Below are 19169 nucleotides of genomic sequence, written 5' to 3'. Positions count from 1 at the left end.
GGTATACGCAAACTCAGTTCCGTTATTTGCTGAATTTATTAAGTCAGTTTTGGGCTTGTTTAGAACTAGTAGAGAAATTGTGTAGCCTTGTTCTAAGCCCTGATTTACCCTGAGAATAGTCCTGTTTTACGCCTGTCTATGTAATCCCTCAGTCGTCCAGGTGTGATCCATAGCAACTGGTTTCGCCGCTCATCCAAGTGGTTTCTTCATTTCTGGTCAGGGGACACTGCCTTATATCTGTCTGAAGAGACTGCAGTGAGCGTGATAGTGTAGCTAGTGTAGACCACGTTCAGTCCATTCAGTGTAGTGAAGACTGCAGTGAGCGTTTTATTGAAGAAACTAAACAGCCACTCCATCGCAAGAGCAGTTCAGGACCCCAATCTGCTGTTACCTCTTCATCTCAAAGCCATTAGCCACTCCTTTGAAGATAGTGAGGTACAGATCCTAGCCAAAGAAAATAGCGGTATTTTCATTTATTACCTATTTATAACTCCATGTTCAGGCTCAAATCTAAACAAAAGAAACAATAGTATATGCTAATAGGCGTAAGATTACCCATTAGGGACATGTTCACAATTGGATTAGCTCATTAGACCAAGCCTACAAACAGAAACTATAAACAAATAGGTGTGGTAATTTCAGTGTAGCTAGCTCCTCCCTTCAGACAGATATAAGGCAGTGCTCACCAGTAATCTGACCACCAAATATTTTCGAATGTAATGTAAATTTTGATCAAAAACAAAAAATCTAACTCTAACTTTCATCACTGAATTAAAGCTTTTTTTTTTTTTTTTAAAGTACAACCAACCAGTTAATTTATAACGAAACACTGGCTGAAGTGGTGATTAGACTAGATTTCAAACTCACTTCCTATTGATCAAAAGATTAAGTAGCAGAGCAGACGTAGGCTAATCCTATACACTGATTTTGGAACTAAAATCTCCCGTATTTGTTCAGAAATACTACTTAAGTTCCACGTCTTTATCTAAATGAGACATGTCTTAAATTTGGATTTGGATTCACTCAACACACACACACACACACACACACAAAACACATGAATTAATTTTACTAAAGTAACATTTGCTGTCCCTCCCACTTCCCCTGTGTTTCGTCTGTGGCCTGTGACTCCAGTGTCTAGCCTCCAGTTCAGCCCCTCTATCTGTGAACTTTGTAAGACTGATAAAGAACTCCAACACCCCGATGGACTCTCCTTTGGTCTTCCGTCCTGGTCCCTCCCTCTTCCCCTGTCCCTTCTCAGCCCCCAACACACACACATTTACACACACACACACACAAAGCCACACTCCTTTGGTTGTGTGGCTTTGGGAGTGACATGCTTGTCCCTGCAGCCATGTAGTCATTGGGCAACGGCTCCCTCCCCCGTATGAGTTGGACTGGACTGTCTTGTGAAGGAATCAGGATACACTGGAAGCATTGGATGTAATGTTTAATCTACCATATTGAGATCGGAGGGCCGTGTTTGCGATGCATGCTGAGGTAGGCGATTACTTTAACCATTTATTTGTATTATGTTTTATACATTTAAACGTGTACAGTGTTTCTTGTGGCGGAGGTTATGCCATTCACATAGAAATCTCCATAGAAATGATCGCTTTGTGTTCCACCGTAGGTCATTAAATTAACTATTTTCACGGAAACACAATGAATAGACGATAGATAAGTTTAATGCCATACTGTGGAATATTCTCAGCAAAGGAATAACATCTGTATGGGGAAAAGCAAGTGGTGGAACCCCCCCAGCCCGCCTCCATTGTGCATAATATAATTTTTCATCAGCCAGGCCAACATTTCAAATTGAATCCTCCACTTTCCACATTCACAATTCCTCTAAACTCCAAACCAAAACATTACATTTAAACTTAATATGTAAATGTCACCAATAATAACCATGCCTACTAGGTTTTCATTCAAGCATATTTTTTGCATTGGCCCAGCTGTTGCAAACTGAGGCCTATTGTTTACAAGTAAATGGCCACGCTGACACGCTGTTTCAACAAAACTCAGAGCAAAGAAACAAATATTATTGCCCCGTCGTGTGTCTTGAACCGTGGCCAGCCCCGTCCACAGTAGTGCTCCGTGTAGTTGAAAAAGTCCATACACATAGTTTGCAGATTGCTTACACAAAATTAGCCCTGGATTTTTTTGCATTAAAATGGTCAAAGAAAATAAAGAAGCCCTGGCCAGATTAGATCTCGGAGCACGTCCAATACTTGTAGGGGAATTTGGGTTGCGAGTTTGCATGAGAGAGAGAGAGAGAGAGAGAGAGAGGGGTAGTATTAGGGAGGTTCACAGTCCCACCCATGGCATGTGATGAGTAAAAGGCAATTTGGAGGCAGTCTCTACAGGGCTGTCCTCTTGTCGTCGCGGTGATGTGTGTGTCCTGTTGGTCGTCATGGAGATGTCCCCTCACAGAAAGGGGGAGCTGACTAATATGTGATGATTGGGTGCACAGGGGATCTGAGTAAAGAGCAAGTTTGTTTGTCATGCAGCTGGTCAGTGACTTCAAACCAGTAAGGCAGCTTAACTTCGTCATTTTTGTCTCCATTCAAATCAATATAAACATGCTGCTACAATAATTTAAATTTTTGTGGATTAATAATAACATTGCTTACACGTGTAATGCATTTTACAGGCTTGTCTCAAAGCTCTACACTGTGGTAGTCATTATTCATATTCAGTGGTGGTAAGCTGCTATTGTAGCCACAGCTAACCTGGGGCCCTCCTTCTGCTTGTTTCCATGGAAATGTTGCTGGCTTAAATATTCCACAGTAATAAAGCATAAAAATTATCTGTCTCCATGGAGAATGTTCTGATGTGCCACCTCCAGAAAGGCACACACTGTACCTTTAAATTGATCAATCAAATGTGTCAGTTATTTGATATATATGTTACAGACGAAGTAAGGCGTCGTATACAATGTCCACACGGTGTAGACTCTTGTAAAGCCTGTCGGAAAAGTTGTCTCATTCTGGATTTTTAAACATTTTTTTATTCTGAAGCAAGATACCTCCTCAAAATAATGAATAGGCCTGTCACATTAGGCTATACTTCATTTTCATTAATATGTTGCCCCTATCTCTTGTGTTCTCTTATGCTTGCCTCCTGCACATGTGGTCAGCCTGTCCCGGTGCTGGGGGGGTTGGGTATTTTCATGTGTGTGGTGGACAGTGGGCAGAGAGAGCAGGTGTCCATATCATGGACAGGAGCAGATAGGCTCAGGGTCACCACTCCCCTACTACACGACAATGGATTCATTTGACATTCATTGAGACTGCCAGGGGCATAACAACCCATAATGATGTTAGCTAGTAAACAAGGGCAGTTCACTCTAAAACTCCTCCCTGTGGGGATGGACTTAAATCCTAGTGCCTCAAGCCAGTACCATCAAATTGAAAATGGCTTCTTGGACGGGAGCCGGAACGTCTTGATTGTAAAAACATTGTCCAGATGACCACTGTTGAAACCTTCTCTACATTAAACGCATTCTACATTATCATAATGATCATATTTATGTACTGTTCAGCTTAAGCAAAAATACAGAAGTGTTACGGTCACGTCAGTGTCAAAGTCCAACATGGAAGTAATTGAAGGTGAAATGTAAAGAATGTGTAGGCGATAAAGTTTGACACCAGTAGAAGGTTTCCTGCTGATCCTGGCTGACCGTGCTCATCAGCTTTCCTCTGCCTTCTGATACTTTGCTACAACAACCTTCCCCACCTTCCTATACATCAACTTGCACGACTCCCTCTGCTCCCTCGCTCTCTCTCCTCTACCTTTTTGCCAACTTTCCCTTGGTCTGCCTCCGCGGCTCCCTCTCTCCCCTGCTCCCCCAGCACCGGGCTTTGAACCTGGCCTTGTGTCTGTGGGCCCAGAGGTCTGTCACTGGGCAGATGGTTTGATCTCCGGCTGGGGAAGTGCTTTGAGGGGGAGAGGAGGGGAGAGAGAGTGAGAGGGGGCTTGGCTGGGGGCCCTCTGCCCGGACCTGCTGTCTGCACAAAAGATGGGATGCACTGCTCCCTGGATGCCTCCACATTTGAACTGACAATGCGCGCCGGTGTTAGCTCTGTGGTCCATCTAAACAGGCTGAGAGGGTGAGAGCATGGCGTATGATAGTCAGATCACAGACATGGACTAGCGTAGCCTCTCTGTTTCGCAGTATAAGCCAGCTGGGGCCTTTATCTGTCCATTCATAAACATGTGTGACTGTCCCGGAGCACACACATTCATCATGCTGGTGACTCAGGGTCGGCGTTTCGTCACTGGTAGAACAAGATTTTTCGGGGTGGTGCTCATTGCGTTTAGATTACTTACCGCGACACTGACAGCACATTGAAAAGGTTATGGTCTTGGGAGCTCTCGCTAGCGGTGTCCCACGAGTAATCAGATGGTGATTGGGTGAGTCATACGGCGGTTGACAAACATAAAAAGACAGCGCTGAACTGTGGCCGTGGTCAGACTCGGTCATTCCCCGGAAGGCCCATGAACGCCACATGTCATAACTCGCGTTTCAGCGGCGATTGTTTTCAGATTTATGTGATCTGCCGCTGAGACTGACGTTGTCCATTCATTAGCGGCAGTGCCAAAGTATGCAAATACTCCTGCAAAACTGATCTGATATGACAGATACAATCACCGGGGGCTCGTAAACTTTCACGACTTGAATGCCTGTTCCCATGAGTAAAATGATAGGGACTGAACAGGGCTGGGCTGAATGTTCCTAGACGGGTCAGCAGGTGAAAGAACTGACAAACAGACACTCAACTTAGAACACGTTTTGATGCATGGGAAAGTTTTTATTTACAAAATTTATTTTCAAATTTGGGGATTTTTTCCACCCTTGGAGTTTTTCATTATAGTTTTCAAAGCAGTGTCCAATACAAACAGACATAGCTGTGTACACATTTTTATCAGATTTGAACTCCATTTATGAGTGACAATACATGAAGATCTGTTCAGTATTAATACGATTTAAGTTTATTGTTCTTTATTTACAAATCTTATTTTCAAATTTGGACATTTTTTCAACCCTAGTCATTTTTCGCCATAGTGTTCAAAGCAGGGTCTAATACAAACATTGTCATAGTTGTATACACAACAGATTATCAGATTTGGGTTACATGTATGAGTTATAAAATCCGTCAAGTCTAAATACGCATTAAGTTTATTTTTCTGTATTTACAAACCTTATTTTCAAATTTGGATTTTTTTTTAACCAAGTAGTTTACAGTTTGTCACCAATAGCGTTCAAAGCAGGGCCTAGCCAAATACACATTTTATCAGATTTGAGCTACATTTCCGACTTAGAATACACGAAAACCTGTCAAGTCCAAACGCACATTAATTAGGGGTGCGTGCAAAGCCGACGTAGCTGCTTCCACTTGTTTGATTTCAGGATGGAGCAGAAAGAAGGGAAGAAAAGCCAAGGGTCCCAGGTCCTGTGCATGAATACATGAAAACACATGCTCCCCTTCTCCTTCTGTAATCCACCAGGGACTCACGCCCCATTTGGTTCCCATTAGCATAGCTCTGGTCGCTCTGCCCCGTGTCAAAGCCCAGACGCACAGCTGCACAGAGGACAGGCACCTCTGGCTCATGCGACTGCCAGCCACTCGTCTCAAACCAGAACTGACATGGAGGACAGCGAGGGCCCTGGGGGAATAGACAGGAAGACTCTCTAGAACACTGATTCTTTATATCACTTTACATACCAAATACTTAAACATGTTTAAAGTGATCCCAAATCTAGGTAAGTCTCATTTTAAACCAAGAAAGAAAATTCATGAATAAAAAGAAACTGTACCTGATTTTTAGTGTCTTAAAAACATGCAAACCAAAACTAGCTTATCTCAAAATGTTCGTAACTTATTGTCACTTTCAGAACATAATCGTAATTTCTTATTTTTCACCCGAATTAACTTGTCGAATCTTTCAGAGACCAGAACACTGTAATGCTAACAACTAGCAAACTAACAATGCATTTTGTGGTTCTATTTTGGCCTTAAGGTGCTATTTTGATCCTGTTTTTGCAATATATTTGTGCTGGGGCAAAACTAATTTCACTTTATGACATGAAAGACATTGACAGCACAGACCCTTTGCACAAATATGATCCACCAGAATTGCAATGTTGCAGGACCTAAGGCCACAACGAACTAAAACAGGACTAATCCAATTAAAACCAGGAAACCAGAACTAAAAGTGCACTTAATTAGAAAACAAAACCATGCAAATCTAACAAATCCAGAACATACTTAAGCTAACCAACTTAGCAAACCCAGATGAAATAAATTAGGAACTGTTAAATGCTAAACCAGCAATAAAACTGCATTGCAAAGAGAGACTACTTCCAGAAATAGCCCATCAGTGATACTTTCACCTCTAATTGCGAACCACGGCTTTCTAGAACATTTTACACCCAGCCCAAAAGATTAATAGTTTGTTTTGTAACACTTTGTAAGACATGAAAACTCCTCTGAAGTTTTGCCCAACAAACACGGCAAAAATTAGTCTTGGCATGAGGTATTCGCTCCCTTGTATTTGGTCGCACGCTGAGCCTCACTACAAAGCCTTCCTTTATCCAACTTGTTTTATTTGTCACCTGTTTCCAATATGGACACTGTAAAGTCCTGATCTATCCGATGGAGCCGAAGCCCGCCTTGTGACACGCAAGGTCGTTGCATGCATTCGAGCACATGTTGGATGCACATTTTCTGGCAGGAAATTGACTGCGTTTCAGCAGCAAGGCCCATGGATGAGATAATATCTGGTGGGTGGAACAGAGGACAAGTTGCTCTCGCTGTTTTACAATGACCCGAACCAGAGACAAATTTCTGCGGAGGCCCGAGCTCGCAGCAGCGGTACACATATGCACACGGGGTTTTCATTTGGATTTCGGCTTAGCTTAACTTAGCAAGCAAGAAATGTGGTCTGTGGGTTTGTCTCGAACATGGTAAAGGTTTCAATTAAAGGCTCGGGGAACAATAGCGAGCGGTGTACAGCTGCTAGTCCGAGTTTTATTCAAAAGCATGTCAAGATGGGAAAGCAATACGGATTTATGGTTCGAACGTGTCAAGGTTAAGGCGGTAAATCGTCACCGAGGCGTTAAACCCAGTAGAAAGAGAGATTATGATAAATGACAGGTGAATATTACAATCTGTTTCTGCATAATGGCAACGGTTAGTAGTCAGGATTATGTGGCATGTAAATATTTTGTAAGAAGGATTTATGTTGTAGTAGCAAATCAAACTGAGTACAATTATCTAACAGAAGAACTGAGAGTGGTCCAAAAAAGGTCTCAAAACTCTCCGGTACAACTAAATATGTGATCACCAAAAATGGGATGTAGTAATCTAGGGATATCTATGTAATCCCTTAGTCACTCAGACGGGTTCCAAAAGAAAATTGAACTCTGTGAACTGATCAAAAGCTTTTGGGACAGAATTTCACCTATTTTTATTTATTTTTTGTCCCACAAGAATGACTTTTGTACATTGTTCCCCTCCAGGTGGGACAAATTTTCCCAAATCCACTTGATCCTCATCTCAACACACAACTTGCAACTTACTATTTACTTCAGATATTGGCGTCAAAATCCATGCGTTCCAAACTGTGTACCTCTCCTTCTGTTTGTCCTGTCTTGTCTGGGCTAGACACTGCTGCATGACATTGACTCCCTTCCTTGTCTAGAAAATCCTCTTGGACACCGATCCGGAAAGTCCAGACCGGAGCTTGTCGTCTTGTCTTGTGTTGTGCATGGCTCCTATTTCCTGCCGCTCTCCGAGTCCATCTGTCCCGCTAACAGTCTTTTAATTGCGAGTCCTCCCCGGGCCTGATACTGGCCATAGCTGACCGTCAGTGTTTATACAATTGGGCTGGGACAGGGGCCGACGAGCCAAGTCAAACATCCACGAAACATCAAGCCCAAAGCTAAACAAAACTCAACAGTTCGGACGTGCACACACTCCAGATAAGAATGTGATGCCTTGCAAATGTAGCTAAGTTGTTAACCAAATAATGACACTTAAAGAATTGAATACAGATGTAAAGGGATTGGTAAAACAGTGAAAGTGCAGCATTAAAACCATAATCTTTTGTTATGTCAAATGGCAAGTTCTCGAGTCCAAAATGGAGTTATCAGAAAGGTTGTAAAAAAAAAAACAACCCTGGCCTTGATCCTTTGCTCCTTTGCAGTGAGGAGCAGATTATTATTATTACACACTTAGTCCAGTCCATATATTTTCAATTATCTTAACAAGTACTACATAAAAGGTATATCAAAGTATTTTTTTTCTAACAATCTAAAAGGGATCGTTTGCAGCGGAATCGTAAAACTACATAGACCATGATGCTTTGCTTTGTTCCATTGAAGAAAAGACTTAATAAACACTCACTTAAGTCAGTCCGATCAGTTACACAACACAAAAAAAAAAAACACACACACACACACACACACACACATGCGTTTTGTCAAGAACTTTGAATTGCGACTCAACCTGAATCACAGCTTACATATATAACCATTTGCGAGTACCCCACTGTCCTTTTCCTCACCGTTCCCTTCAGTTGTCTGAGCCAAAGCGGAAACAGTGACGAGACGTTAGCACACTGACTAATGCTGCGTCTCTGGCTGGACCTCAGATAACATGGCGTCCTCCTCCTCCTCCTCCTCAGCCGCCCCCGTCCCGCTGTGACAAATATGTGTGAGTGGAGCCTGACTCTGTCCCTGATCCAGTCCAGGTTGAAACCATACGCGCTCCACAGACTATGAGTACACAACAGCATGTCTGGTCTGAGTGGCTTCCCTCCAAATGGCCCTGTGCACAGTCACTTGTAACCTTGAAGTTTCATTCCGCTTAAGTTAACAGATGTTGAAGTTTTTGAAAGTTGCATTAACCTAAATTTGTAGTACTCTTATTGCCCAAAGACATGATTAAAGGCCCCTATTACGCTGTTTTCTGATGTTCTAATGTTGTTTCCTCATCACAAACATAACTGGAGTTTTCATTCACACATGTTTAACACACAAACTCTGCATATTTAGACTTCTCTCAAACAGAAAACAGTCTGTTCCACTTTGTGATGTCATGTGGTGATACAGGAAGTGTGTGTTTTTAAGCTCTATTCACCTTCACTAGAATATTTCAGACCTGGAATTGCCAATCTCTACTGAATAAAAGATTAAATGTAGCTGTGAACTTGAAAAAAAACTACCACTTCATGACATCACACGGTGGAACAGAGCATTTTAAGCTTTGGAGATGTACACAGACTAAAAATAAAGGGTTAGTCAAACATGTGTGAATGAAACAAAACACAACTTTAGGTGTGTTTTTGAGGTTTTAACAACATTGTGACATGGCTAAAAGCTCAAAAGAATCAATTTTGCGGAATATAGGACCTTTTTTTTAACGTCAGATTTACTTCTCTTTGCAAAATACTCCATGCTTCGTGAGTGTATTGTGTAAAGTGTCTTGCTCAGGGACAAAAGAACAGTATACGCGATTCAATGCACGTTAAAAAAGCACTAGACACTCAATTAAAACATTAGCTTTGACGCTTCTCTTTACTCCCCCTGCTGGCGACACCGTATATCGTCCAAAGCAGCAAACGCAGCTCCTTTAATTACTTCTCTCCATTCACTTTTCACTTTCCATAGCGTAAGCATTCTTTCATCCGATTGCATGATCACTGTTGTCATACTGCAGACGTCTCGCGTTACCGTTTGTCTCGCACTTTGGCATCTTAACATGGAAGAATGAACAAACAAATCCCAAAGAAATACCGTCGCCTCCCTCCCTTCCTCTTCCTCACTCTCTCTCTCGCTCTTTCCCTTTTCCCTCTCTCCATCAGTGCCTCTCCAGTTAAGTGTAGAGTAAGAAGAGAGGGGAGGAGGTGGGACTTTCAGCCTTAACGCTCCTTAATACTGCTGTCTGCTTAATGGGGCAGATATGAGAGGTGCTGCTATCGTCTGCGTAATAAGTCAATGATTAGAGAGTGCCTTGTCACAGCGGCTAGCTAGCAGACAGTGGCGCGGGTCTTAATTGCCGTATTAGACGCCCCTTAACTATGTCAGCTGTCAGGAACCCGCTTCGTAAACAGCCCCGTTGCATTTTGATATTTTCATTTGTTTGCCGGGTTGATGTTAGCGTGGTGGTAATTAGCGTAGCTCTGTGACACAATGCAGTTCTACGTGAGAGTTTTTAAGGCCACGGTGGTTACGTAAGGAGCATTGTTTTGTGGGAATGTTGGAGTTTACTTGAGTTAGCAAAACAGACGTCTTGTGCAACTTGTAATATTGATTAATGGGCGGTAATTCGATCATAAGGTTTGAGGTTAGGTTGCGTAATGTGCTCTGGCTTTCTGACTTTCATTACTGACTGATAAATGCACTTCTATAATATTAGCCTACTATGACCTAGCGCCTATATTAATGTCATTGGTAATTGTAAACGTGTACAAATGTTTTTTTTTTAATTATTATTATTATTATTATTATTTACACATTTCTGACTATGTGTACCAGATACCTAATTAGCTGTGCATTTTTTTTATTATTTTTTTCAAATTTTACCCCAACAAATAAAAAAACTCAGGCAATGCAAAGACAGATAAAAAAAATAAAATAAAAAATAAAAAATAGTGACAAAAATATGTCTATTTTTTCATAATTTGGAGCAATATCATAAATACTTTAAACATAAAATGATTTTCACCCAATTTACTGCCTCAGACGTGGGGTGGCACTTCAGGGGGCCCAAGCAGATATCAGGGGTGTCATGTGCCCCCTCTGGCCTCTCCCTAGAAACACCCCTGCTGCAAAAAGGTTCTGTATTGTTTTAATTAAGATTTACACTTTGCAGACAATGTAGAATAGATTAGCTTGGCTCAGTATATTTTCAAATTTGATACACAGACATTTTTATGTATCCAAGTACTGTAAGCCACTTCCACTGTGCAACATGGATACATTCTGACACACTATGTAATCCCCACACTTGGATGAGGGCAGCGGCCGCACCTGGAGAGCTTAAAAAGTGAATAATCCTTCTTCCGTCTCCCTGTGCGTCGGCCGGTGCGGTGACACGGTTAGAAGTGCCATACTTTTGTGTTTAAACTGGGATTAGCTCATGTTCACTTTGACACCTGCAGTGCTAATCTGGTCTACACCTTAGGCCCGGCGCAGGGGATTCAGGTTTATGGATTTTACGGGGCCATTTGCAGATTAGCAGTGAGTTGACTTTTATATTTGACATTACAAGATGTGGTGCTAAACCCGTGTCGTATTTATAGAGACGAAATGGTAGAATAGAGGGCGGAGGGACTGAATAGCGGTGCCCAGGTAAAAACTCAAGTTGAAAAGTAATTTGGAAACAATTTGTGGGCAAGGAAATGCAAAAAAATAAAAATATAAATAATAATAATAATAATAATAATGGAATGAATACAGTTTAATTACCCTTAATAAATCATAAACGAAGATTTATTTAATATTGACCAAATAGTTTATTAAGAAGGGTTAAGTAGTGACATACTGGTACTAATATGGTTAGTGCTGCTGAAGTACAACTGTGTATGTACAAAAATAACCACTACTAAAATATACTGGTGTTCTTCCGTATTTTTTACCCTCACAAAATACTTAAGGACAAAATACTACAAGAAATACTGTTTTGGAGAATCTTATCAGTAAGGCCATTGTTTTCTGGTATCACTTGCTCTTGGGAAACTCCAGCAGTTGCCAGACAAACGGACTTTGACCTATGACCTTGTGAGATCACGGCTGTGTCACATCGTTGTCACTCGCGGCGCGGAGAGACACACAGCGAGATACAGCGGACAGGTGACTTTAGGACTGACTGTAAATGCATAAAGGCCGATAAGAGACACTTTCCGCGGCGCTGTTGTCCATTCATAAACCAATAATATCACTGATGCTGGAGATATCGATGTTCTTGCCAATGCAGCGCTACGGCAATTGTGCGTTATTATTGATAACAAAGAGGTTTAGACGTTTGTTCACTTGAATTTATTAGCTTAGGACTTGCAGTAACAATCCACTTCTGTGCCTGACCCACTTTACTAAGGCTGACTCCAGTTGGCTCTCAGTCAGCAACAGTGAGTTTGTATTGTGTTCCAGCAATGTATTTATTATTATTTTTTATTTTTTTTTAACACAAACTCAGATTTTTAGATTTAGTGAATATGGCAACCTTTTTTGGTGGCACTTTTGACACAAACTGACTTGAATTATGTCATTTTTAGGCCAAATTTTACCTAATTTAATTCCAAAAAACATTGGAATAAACAGAAAAAAAAATAAAAAATGCTTTTAAAGGCCCATATTACTCTGTTTTCTGACATAATCTATAATGTTACGTCATCAAAAACAACCCCAGAGTTGTGTTTTGTTTGTTTCACACATGTTTAACGCACAAATCCTGCATATTTAGACCCGAAAACACTTTGTTCCACCTTGTGATGTCATCATGTGGTAATACAGGAAGTGCTCAACTGTGTTTTTAAACTCCACACACCTTCACTAGAATCATTTGGATAATATCAGCCCTGGAACTGCTAAACAAAGGTTAAAGGTAAAGCTACAGTAAGGTAAAGCTACCACTTGATGACATCACAAGGTGGAACAGAGCATAATAAATTGTTACTCAGACACGTGTGAATGAAACAAAACTCAACTCCAGGTATGTTTCTGATCAAGTAACAACACTCTAACACAGCTTAAAACTCACAAGAGTCAAGTGTGTGTAATATAGGACCTTTAACTCACAAGAACTCACATCAATAATTTGTTTAATATGGACACAAAACAGTTGCCAACTTGCTCCATTTTTCAAACATTCTAAAAACCATTACTGTACCATCATTCATTTTACACCTCGGTTATTTCGCATTGACTCACCAGAGCATCTCACGTGCCAACTTTAAGATATACAGTACATCCCATTCAACTCCTTATTGTGCCAAGTTATTAGCTCGAATGTCTGCGCGGCTAACATCGGCGGATTACATATTTATCTTAAGGAAACGTAATATTTGACTTGAGAAAGGATGAAAAGCTTTGTGCGCTGCTCCGGCCCTACTTCAGTTCCCTATGGGCAGCCCGGGCTATAGCTGGAGCGTTGTACAACTCTCTTCCATCATCAATTCGTCTTGATCATGATAAAAAAATGTCTGGTAAACAAAAGAGCTGCCACTGTTGATTAAGATTCATGTTTTTAAATAACTTTCTGCTCCTTACTCTTCGGGTCGGATATTTATGGCTTGCAGCTGCCCGGGGCTCATTTGAATGATAGAGCTATGGTAGTATATCACGCATTCTTCTCCCGTAGAGCTCCATATAGAGACTCAAGACCTGCGCTTTAACGTTTACCTGTGTTTTTTCGGTGTTGTGGTTTACGGCGAAACGCGCTAACCGTGTCGATGTCTGGACACTTAACACGGGACTACTAAAAGCTGGCCGGGGTCAGAGCGAGTGCAGGAGAGGCTGTGCGGAGGAATAGAGCCGCAGTCAAAACAAGTTACGCAAGTGGTTTGTGTACACGCTCGCTGCGGAGGTATAGTAAAAAAAAACAAAAAAACGGAAAGGCAGAGCTGTTGGCGGGACAGTTTGGAAGTAACGGTGCAGTTTCATCTTTCATATTGTTCATTGGATTGGGTTCCGTGTTTTCATTTGTTTATGTCAGTGTTTTTAAGGCTATTTTGAGGCTGTGATGCAGTTTGATTTTGACTTTTTTTTATTTAGCTACATTTAAAGTGCATTCACGTTTCTAATTATGACTTAGTTTGGTGGGATAGTACCTGCAGTCACTATTTATCATAGTTTTATACCAGTTAAGTAGCAGTTTGTGGTCAAAAAAAGAAATACAGGAAGTAGTTCTACAACAGAATTCCTCTACGTATGTCGATCATTTACGCACAAAAGAGGTATTTTTCTGACAGTTTAAACACTGATTTAACAAAATAAAGGTTTTGTCATTTATTTTTATTCATCAAATCGTAACTATTGTGTAATTTAGGCAACTTTTGACCCCTTGTTAACATTATGGTTGCTAGGTAACATAGCTCTGCGTATGTCATAGCTGCTGCCCGTGTCCAACCAGGAAGTAAAATTAAAAGCTCCACCAGAATTACAAAAATAGAAGAAAAAAACAATACAGAACAACACAAAATACATGCTACACTCAAATCTGAAAGGGCTGAAATTATCCAAGTGATTCTAGTGAAGATGCAGGATTTGTGTGTTAAATGTGCGGATGAAACAAAACCCAGCTCCAGGTCTGTTTGTGATGAGGAAACTACATTAGAACATAAATCAGATAATAGTATATTTAAATTATACATACAGTTTCTCAGTTCTTACCTAATTTGAGTCCAGTTCCAACCAATAAAGTCTAGACCAATGAAACAACTTGTTAAAGAAAGAACCGATCAGAATTCATCTCTACTAAAGTGATGTGTTAATAGGTGAGAGGCCTCAGTGTATGAAATGTGTTTGTACTGACTGCAGTGTTTGTGTCTTCAGTTTTCATAATAACAGATTGTTCTAACACTGGAGTCATGAGTAACCCGGGTGTTTGTCTGTGTTTCTAGGCCATTCGGTGCACACTGGTGAACTGCTCGTGTGAGTGTTTCCAACCAGGAAAGATTCACCTGCGGACATGTGACCAATGCAAGCACGGCTGGGTTGCCCACGGTACGAGAATGTCTCCTCTCTCTGTGTGTGTCTCAAACTCTCACTCTCCATCTGTCTCTCTCTCTGTCTGTCACCCTCTCTCTCTGTCTCTCTCACACCCTCTCTCTGTCTTTTTCTCACTCTCTGTTTCTCTGGTTCTCTCACCTTCCTTTTTTTCTCCCCCACTATCTCACCCTCCATCTCTCTTACCCTCTTTCTTTCTTTCTCTCACCCTCTCTCTCTCACCCCTTATCTCTCTCACCCTCCCTCTCACACACTCCCCCCTTCTCTCTGTCTGTCTCTCTCATACTCTCTTGCTCATTCCCCCATATCTCTCTCACTCTGTCTCTCTTTCACTCTCTCACTTCCCTCCACATCTCTCACTCTCTCTCTCTCTCACTTCCTATCTCTCTCTCGGCCTCTCTTGCTCCCTCACCCTCTCTCTCACACCCTATGTCTCTCACACTCCTCTGCCTCACCTTTTCTGCCTCACACACTCTCTCACCGTCTCTTTCACTCCCCCTCTCTCTCACATCCTCTCTCTTTCACTTTCTCACCTTCTTTCTCTCACACTCTCTCTCTCTCACACTCTGTCTCTCACACTCTCTCTCACATACTCTCACTTACTCTTTCTCACACTCTCTTTCTCTCTCTCTGTCTCTCTCACACTCTCTTTGTCACACTCTCTTCGTCACACTCTCTCTCTCTCACACACTCTCTCTCACACACTCTCTCTCTCCCTCTCTCACACTCTCTCTCCCTCTCGCCTTCTTTTTCTCTCACACACACTCTCTCTCTGTCTGTCTCTCACCCTCTCTCACGCCTTCTCACCCTCTCTCTCTCTCTCTCACACCCTCTTTCTTTTTGTCTCTCTCTCACTCTCTCTCTCTCTGTCTCTCTCACACCCCCTTTCTCTGTGTCTGTCTGTCTCTCACCCTCTCTCACGCCTTCCCACCCTCTCTCTCTCTCTCTCACACCCTCTTTCTTTTTGTCTCTCTCTGTCTCTCTCTGTCTCTCTCTCTCACACCCTCTTTCTTTTTGTCTCTCTCTCTCTCTCTCTCACACCCCCTTTCTCTGTGTCTCTCTGTCTCTCACCCTCTCTCACGCCTTCTCACCCTCTCTCTCTCTCACACCCTCTTTCTTTTTGTCTCTCTCTCTCTGTCTCTCTCACACCCCCTTTCTCTGTGTCTGTCTGTCTCTCACCCTCTCTCACGCCTTCTCACCCTCTCTCTCTCTCTCACACCCCCTTTCTCTGTGTCTCTCTGTCTGTCTCTCAGTCTAAATATCCCTCTGCCGTGCTGACGAGAGAATGTGATTTAATGTATTTGTTCTTGTTCTGAGTTGCACCTGGCCGAGTGACAGATCTCCTCTTGGGGACAATAATGTTGGAGTTGAAACAGTGGTTAGGTAAACACGGCTCCACTCGGCTTGCCGTAGGAGATTCCAGGGCCAATATGTCCAGACCACGCGGGGATTTTAATAAGATTTATCAACTCCTTTATGCTTATCTAAAATAGTGAGTAGACAGGAGCATTTTAGCACAAGGAACGACACGATTTACAGATTGTAACGTAAAGGCGGAGCGAAGCTAGCGAGACATATTTAGGACTCCATGACCAAATGAAGATAGCCTAGCACGTTAGCCCTCTCTCGCAATGTTTTAATGCAGATGTAACACTCAGATTTCTTCTACTGGTTTAATCTGTAGTTTCAATCTTTATTCCATTTCATTTAAGATGCAGTCCGCCTTTAAAATTGCAGTTTTTCCCCATGATTTAGTTGAAATGTATATATTGTAGTTTTGTTTTAGACTTTAGTACTCAGCAGTGGTGGAAAGAGTTCTGAAAATTTGTACTCAAGTAAAAGTATAGTCACGGCTAAATATTTACTCAATTGCAAGTACTTCTAGGCATGTGACTGTAGTTTTACTTCAGTACAAATTTTCAGTACTCTTTCCACCACTGCTAAGTACTATGCCATGAATAAATCTGGACGATATAACACTCACTTTTAATGAAATTGAGAGTTAAAGTGACGTAAACTAGACTTCACCAAGGACAAGCTGCTGTTTTAAATGTTAAAATTGAAACTACAGTACAAACCGCTGGAAGAAATCTGTGTACGCTGCCAAATTGTACTTAAGGAAAAGTTAAAAGTACACATGACAAATACTAATCAGAGTACTACTAGTTACTTTTAAAAGATTTTAGCATTTAGCTCAGTGTTTTCAGCATTTAGCCCAGTATTTTAGCTCAGTATTTTATATAAATTTAACAGTTTGTAGCAGTTTTAATCATTTTAAATCACACAAATCGTATATTCTATGATGGCCAATCAGAGCGGGCGATGCTGTTACGTGTGTTTGTCGGTTCAGAAAGAAGCGGATACAAAGACTGTGGACTTACTAACTACTAACTAACTTAACTAACTACTCAAATACAAGCACAGGTTTACAAATCTACTCAAAAAATGTACTCAAGTTACAGTAACGTGAGTATTTGTAGTTAATTACTTTCCACCCCTGGTACTTAGAAACAAATGGAGTAAATTGTGTAAATACTCGGTCAAAATACAAAGTTAAAATAGCTAGTTGAGTTCGTGAAAAGTGAAAAAATTCGAACCTTTTGAAGCTCCAAATGAGTCTCCACAAAACTGACTCTATATCATTGTATTGTTTCTCTAGAACTCCTGTTAACCAAAACTACATTTTCGGGTGCCTTTAAAGTCTTGTTTTGCACCATACATCAAAACAACTCAAAACAGGAGCAGCGCGGAGTGAGAGGCCAGACCACACCTAGCACTTTTTCACACACTACAAGAAGAAGAAGGAGAAGAGGAGAGGGAGAGTACAAAGCCGAGGAGGAGGAGGAGGGGGAAAGATAAAAGAAAACACCTGTTTGGCCCGTGTCCGCATAAGCCCGGGCCACAGCGCACAGGACCTCATTGAATAGTTTTTAATCTCCCCCCTCTGAACTGTCAGACGCACATCGCTCCTCTCCCCGCGCTCTCCATTTCATGTCGGCATTGGCAGCCACTCTGACAAGCAGTTCTTCATTTTTTATTATGTTCGTGTCTGCTCGGAGCGGCGTTGTCAGGCGAGGCACCCATCAGCGGGGATCAGAGACGGGGAACGAACGGGACCCGAGCAGGTGTCACACAGGCGGGGCCGAGCGGGGGGGAGGGTGACGTGGAAGAGGAGGAGGTGGAGGAGGGAGAAGGTGAGGTAGGAACCAGAGGTGGAGATGGAGGACAGGACATATAACGGGGACGGACCAGAGACTGCACAGATCACACATGGATTGTAAATGTCCTGGGAGTAAAACGGGGACTTTTTTAGCGCAGTTTTTTTTGTGTAACTTGTATAACTCATGAAAACGAAAGCATTTTACTCCACTCTACCCGACCAGTCAAAAGTTTGGACACGTTTCCGTTCATGTTTCTTGTTTATTTCTATGATTATTTACTCTGTAGATTCTCATGAAGGCATCAAAACTATGAATGGGCAGATATGGAATGCAGTAAACAAAAATAAACTCAAAATAAGTAAAAACTTGCAGATTTTTGCTGGAAGATCATCGAGAGAAGGTCAAGGGTTTGCAGCACTATGAGCATTTGAATATAAAACATATTTAGTTGAGCTATTTAACAGTTTTTTTTCTCTTTTTCTACATAATTCCATACATCTCGACTCATATTTTGGTGTCTTCTATGTGTATATGAATTATAGAAAGTAGTAAACTTAAAGGAAAAAAAAAACATTGACTGAGAGGGTGTGTCCAGACTATTTAAAACACACATCATTTTTACACTGGTGCAGGGGTGTAGCGTATAATTCTGGGCCCTGGCTGGTACAGATCTTGGCTTGCGTCCGCGACATGTTTCTATGATAAATTCACAAAAGTACAAACTCTCAAAGGGATCGTTTCGTGCATTGGGCTCTGGGTAAACAAGTACTGCTGGGTTTCAGATGACATCACAACATTGGCCAATATTATTTAATACAGATGGGGGCAGCTAATTTTTATTTATTTATTCATTATTTTTTAGATTTCTGTTGGAATACACAGAGTTATTGGGTCTAGTCAATTATACAAATGATCAAGTTCAACATTTTTTGCATTTACCTTTTATTTCATGGCAAAGTAGAATGTAATCGATAGGAAAAACGTCTCTTGGCCTCCAGTTGGGAGTATGACGTCATCGCATTTTAACATCTGAAATATTCTGTTCAAATTTTAAAATGGCTCTAGAAAATTCTTGTCAATCGAACAACCAATTACCGTATTATCCGGAATATAAGTCGCACCACAGTATTAGTCACACTGGAGTATAAGTGTCACCGGAGTATAAGTCACACCGCAGTATTAGTCGCACCAAAGTATTAGTTGCACCAAAGTATTAGTCGCACTGGAGTTTAAGTCGGATCAGAGTACACGTCACACCGCAGTATTAGTCG

At 41.5% G+C, this 19169-nt stretch overlaps 1 protein-coding gene across 6 annotated transcripts in view; it reads left to right on the top strand.

The window, feature by feature from the left end:
• bnc2 (basonuclin 2) overlaps window positions 1–19169 on the top strand; it is a 247329-nt gene that overhangs the window by 174373 nt on the left and 53787 nt on the right. For 5 of the 6 annotated variants that reach the window (XM_055224212.1, XM_055224207.1, XM_055224206.1 and 2 more), the window contains one exon: window positions 14632–14734. In XM_055224212.1, the coding sequence (XP_055080187.1) occupies window positions 14632–14734 (103 nt within the window). Of the gene's footprint in view, window positions 1–1390; window positions 1501–14631; window positions 14735–19169 lie in introns of those variants that run through there. The other variant, XM_055224215.1, reaches the window with a different exon arrangement.

Source organism: Periophthalmus magnuspinnatus, chromosome 1 (assembly GCF_009829125.3).
Source record: "Periophthalmus magnuspinnatus isolate fPerMag1 chromosome 1, fPerMag1.2.pri, whole genome shotgun sequence".
Lineage (NCBI taxonomy): Eukaryota > Metazoa > Chordata > Actinopteri > Gobiiformes > Gobiidae > Periophthalmus > Periophthalmus magnuspinnatus.
This window is presented reverse-complemented; position numbering and strand designations above follow the sequence as displayed.